Source organism: Colobus angolensis, unplaced genomic scaffold (assembly GCF_000951035.1).
Source record: "Colobus angolensis palliatus isolate OR3802 unplaced genomic scaffold, Cang.pa_1.0 Scaffold52, whole genome shotgun sequence".
Classification (NCBI taxonomy): Eukaryota; Metazoa; Chordata; class Mammalia; order Primates; family Cercopithecidae; genus Colobus; species Colobus angolensis.
The window spans coordinates 4,934,470-4,939,270 of record NW_012118710.1 but is presented as its reverse complement, the minus strand read 5'-3'; the positions used below and the strand labels follow the sequence as shown (position 1 = coordinate 4,939,270).

The 4,801-nt window shown below is 56.8% G+C and overlaps 1 protein-coding gene across 1 annotated transcript; it reads right to left on the bottom strand.

Moving 5' to 3' along the window:
- Nucleotides 1–562: 562 nt before the first annotated feature.
- On the bottom strand, nt 563–3,942 carry ADRB3 (adrenoceptor beta 3). The gene is made up of 2 exons (XM_011960708.1): nt 2,261–3,942; nt 563–1,232 (listed from the first exon to the last, which is right to left on the bottom strand). The coding sequence occupies exons 1-2, from the start codon at nt 3,462–3,464 to the stop codon at nt 1,180–1,182; spliced, it is 1,257 nt and encodes a 418-aa protein (XP_011816098.1). The 5' UTR covers nt 3,465–3,942; the 3' UTR covers nt 563–1,179.
- Nucleotides 3,943–4,801: the final 859 nt, after the last annotated feature.

Here is a 4,801-nt window from a genome sequence, read left to right as displayed (position 1 = left end):
AGCTGAGGAAGGGGAGTGGGAAGGTAGAGGTTGTGGAAAGGCTGGGAAACATCAGAATATATTTATAACACAAGACATTTGACCAAATATGCAATGCTTTGTGCCTCCAGACACACACACGCGCGTGTGCGCGCACACACACACACACACACCACGTAAGGCACTGGACAAAACTGGTTCCTGATGACCACAGGACCTTATGAATCCACCACTGGCTTATAGCATGGAGGGGACAAATGCCCCCTGCCCTGAACCTGGCCACAGCCAGCCCATCCCCCTGTGGGCACTCTGTCCAAGTCCTGTGGGGAGCCCGGCTTTGCTACTCAATGGCAACTGGATTTCAAGAGTTTCAGGAAGGGTGGGGGAGCAAGATATCAAAGGCTCAAGCTTGCTCCCCTTCGTCCCGACGGACTTTTCATTTTTTGTTTGATGAAGATTAGGAAGAAAAGGGCAAGGATTAGGCCTAATTTACTGCCTCTGTCAAAAGCCAGTGCAGAGGGGAAGGGAAGGGAGTAAGTGGATTATGAAAAGAAAACAAACGGAGAGAAAGGGGGCCAAGGATGAACTGCATTCAGTGATATTTATTAATCTGATTGCAAAAGGAAAAGAATCTGTTCTAATGGTTCACCTTCTTATGAACCCTGGAGCTCCCAAAACCCTGACGAAGTCCTTCTGACACTGCTGTGAGGTAGATCAGAGCCACTCCATGGCTAAAGTGAGAGAGGCCAGCGCTTCAGAGCCGTAATAAGGGAATCAGAGACAAAACCCCAAATCTTGGTCTTTTCTACCCTGCTGCTCTCTGCCTGGGCCACAGAGCCTGGAGAATGCTAAGGTCTCATCAGGGTTTGGGTGGCAGAAGGAATGGAACCGGGGGTGCTCTCTTTGCCCTAAGCACTCACTGACTGCACAAGCAAGCCAGGTGATGGGTGCCCCTACCAAAGCCAGCCGGCTGCTCCAGGGCAGCTGGGCACTACCACTGAGTGAGGAGTGAAGTTCAAGGTTGGGATTTAGAAAACATCTCTCAGACAGAGCGAGAGGATGGTGAAAATCCACTTAGTAAGGATCCCCTCCTTGGGTCGCATAGCCCAGTCCTCAGGTTCTGGAGGGTAGAGTGTCACAGCCCAGGAATCCCACAGGACTCATTCTGAACAGAGGCCAGAGGCTTTCCACAGGTTCTGATCAACAGAGTGTTGCTTCTTGTCCTTCAGGCCTAAGAAACTTCCCAAGAAGCCCTGGAAAAAAAAAAAAAAAGAGAGAGAGAGAGAGAGATAATAGACCCTGGGGTGAAGGGAGGAACAGGTGCACTGAGGGGAATGCCAGAGATCAGGGACCCTGGAACACATATTTAATTACACGAAAACGCCAGGGCACCACCCAGCCACACACGACCTACCCCACCCCTACTCCAACCCAGCCCAGGGAGCGGGAGGGCACACATCTGCACTCACAGGCTCCTCACTCACAGCTTTACTTCATACTGGAAGTGGATTCTCACCTCCACAGCCATCAAACCTTTGAGAAAACCCAGAACTGAAGCCGAGGGCTTGGGGGAAGGGGGTGGCACTAGCCCTGCCTTCAAGTCCAAGCCAGGTCTAGTGATGGCAAGAAATCGGGGGAGTGGGGCAAAGAACTAAGCTGGAAAACCAAAACTAGAGCCCACCTGGCACCCTGGCTCAGGCCTGTAATCCTAACCTTTGGAAGGCTGAGACAGAAGGATCATTTGAGGCCAGAAGTTCAAGACAAGCCTGGGCAACATAGCAAAACCCCCTCTCTACAAGAAATTTAAAAAATAGCTGGGATTAGTTGGGCTCGCCTGTAGTCCCAGCTACTCAGTAGGCTGAGATGGGAGGATCGCTTGAGCCCAGGAGCCCAATGAGCTGAGATCGCGCCACTGCATTCCAGCGTGGGCGACAGAGACTTGAGACCCTGTCTCTATTAAAAAAAAAAAAAAAAAATCCCTAGAGCCGACCAGGCAGGGCGAGAGTCCTGGGGACGCTTTCCGGTGGCGCACCTTGGGTCCTTGAATGAGGAAAGACTGCCTGCTCGCCCTGCTTTGCTTCTACCCTAGTGACGGGATCCAGAAAGAAAAGGACAACGAGTCCCATTTTGGTTCGCTACTCCTCGTTCCCTCTTCTCTCCAAGCAAAGCCATCCCAGCTCCCACCTTCTCCTAGTAAACTCCACACTCAAAAAGTTGACCCACGGAGACATCGCATGCTTCCCGACCCTGAGCCTCCGGTCCCTCTGCCCCGGTTACCTACCCGTCGAACCGTTGGCAAAGCCTGGGCTGCGCGGGGCTGGTCCGGGCCTCAGGGGCGCCAGAGGGGATGAGGCCCGGCGGGCGGCGGCGCGGGGCTCCCGAGGCAGGCGACCGCCGCAGTGGCACAGAAGACGGCGGAAGGCGCTGCGAAAATCCGGGCTGCGGCAGTAGATGAGCGGGTTGAAGGCAGAATTGGCATAACCTAGCCAGTTCAGGGCAAGGAAAGCCGGGCCCGGGACGAGAGAGGGGCCCCCGAGGGCGCGCAGCACGTTGGCCAGAAAGAAGGGCAACCAGCAGAGAGTGAAGGTGCCCATGATGAGACCCAAGGTGCACAGGGCCCGGTGTTCCCGGAGAGGCAGGAGGCGCGCGGGCCAGCGGCAGCAGGCGGGCACCCCTTCAGGCGGAGCGCAAGTCCCAGCCGGGGCCGGGGCCAGAGAGCGCGACAGCGCGGGCGGAGACTCCTCCGGCGGAAAGCGGCCGAGCTCCCCGCGTAGCAAGCGCAGCTGGCGCGTAGCCACCACGAAAACCCGCGCGTAGACGAAGAGCATCACGAGAAGAGGAAGGTAGAAGGAGACGGAGGAGGACAGCAGCACATAGGGCATGTTGGAGGCGAAGGCACAACAGCGCGGGTTGGAGTGGCAGCGCTGCGCCTCGGCGTCGGCCCCTACGCGCCACCACTGGCTCATGATGGGCGCAAACGACACCGCGGCCGACACGACCCACACCAGGACCACGGCTGCCCTGGCGCGGCGCTTGGTGACCAGTGCGCCGTAACGCAGCGGGTTGGTCACAGCCAGGTAGCGGTCCACGGCCAGGGCGCACAGGGTTTCGATGCTGGCGGTCACACACAGCACGTCCACCGAGGTCCACAGCTCGCAGCCAGTGGCGCCCAACGGCCAGTGGCCAGTCAGCACCAACGTGGCCGCCGGCGGCACCACCAGGAGTCCCATCACCAGGTCGGCTGCGGCCAGCGAAGTCACGAACACGTTGGTCATGGTCTGGAGCCTCGGCGTCCGGGTGATGGCCACGATGACCAGCAGATTGCCTCCCACGGTGGCCAGCACCGCCAGCGCCAGCAGCGCCCCGGCCAGGGCCGCCGCCCACGGCACCCCTGGCAGCCCACTGGTGTTGGCGCTATTGGGCGCCAGGGTGGGGACGTCCGGCCAAGGGATTAGAGAGCTGTTCCCATGAGGCCACGGAGCCATGCTCGGGTCGCGCGTGGGGCGGGAGGGAAAGAAGGAAGGAGGGGGTCTCCCAAATCACCTGGCTCAGGGGAGGGGGCAGCGAGGCGTGAGAGCGACTTCCCCAGCCTGGGCCATCTTCCCTAGCTGTCCCAGCCAGAGCGCTCAGCCTCCCCCCACCCCTACTCCCTCGGTGCCACCGCTCTTGGGGGAGGAGTGGCGGCGCTTAAAGGGGTAGAGGCCAGTAGTCTGGAAGGGCCTCTGGAGCGGAATTGGAGAGTGGGGAGGATGGGCGATGGGATGCTCCACGTTTCCTTTAGCTAAATCTGGAGGAAGGGACGCCCTGGCTCCTCTGCCACGATCTGTCCACCCCTGCCGTGGCCAGGCTCCTAGACTCAGCACAGCACTCCCTGGGGACTGGCTTCCTGGAGCCCCGCACCTCCTTTCCCAGAAGGTCCCACAGCAACACGGGAAGGAGAGAGGAGAGCGCTCCCATCCCCACCCTTTACAAAGGCAAAGGTAACCCGCTGGAGTCAAGCAAATGATTCACAGGAGCCCCTTATCCACTTGGGTGCCCCCCCTAAGGTATTTTAAATTAAGTAATAGGGCTCAGCCAGATCTCCTCTCCCAAGACCTCAGCTTGGTGTGATCTGTCCCCTTTCCCTTCTATTTGAATTACCTTCTCTTTCCTTCCAGCTTTGTTTTTGTTTTTGTTTTCTTTTTAAATATTTTCAGGTACTGAGGAAATTTACCATATTTCAGGTCTCTCTCTGTCTGTCTGTCTCTGGAGGGTAGATCTCTCTCTCTCCCTCTGGAGGGTAGATCTCTCTCTTTCTTTCCCAGGCTGGCTTTGAACTCCTGGGCTCAAACCACCCTCCTGTCCCAGCCTCCTGAGTAGTTGGAATTGCAGGCATGAACCACTAGCAGGCTAGGAGTCTTTTTCATTGCTAGCTCTGGATTTGCATTTGGATTTGGCACTATGTAGTCTGGGATGCTGAAGAATTTCAATTTCTCCATCTTCCCCACTCTGCACTGCCCCGTCCATGCACCTTTCCACCTAGAGATTTTCTAGATAGCTCCTTCTCTTAAAATCCTTCTGTTATAAAGACATATTAAAAATGGAAGAATCAACAGGCGGGCGTGGTGGCTCACACCTGTAATCCCAGCACTTTGGGAGGCCAAGACGGGCAGATCACCTGAGGTCAGGAGTTCGAGACCAGCCTGACCAACATGGAGAAACCCTGTCTCTACTAAAAAATAATTTTAAAAAATTAGCCGGGGCCATGCGCGGTGGCTCTAGCCTGTAATCCCAGCACTTTGGGAGGCCGAGAAGGGCGGATCACGATGTCAGGAGATCGAAA

Bases quoted from the DNA above. Each gene is read 5' to 3' on its own strand.
- ADRB3 (XM_011960708.1), bottom strand. From the start codon at position 3,464: ATGGCTCCGTGGCCTCATGGGAACAGCTCTCTAATCCCTTGGCCGGAC. The intron at 1,233-2,260 runs GTAGGTAACCGG...TTTTTTTTCCAG, and splicing joins CTTTGCCAACGGTTCGACGG to GGCTTCTTGGGAAGTTTCTT.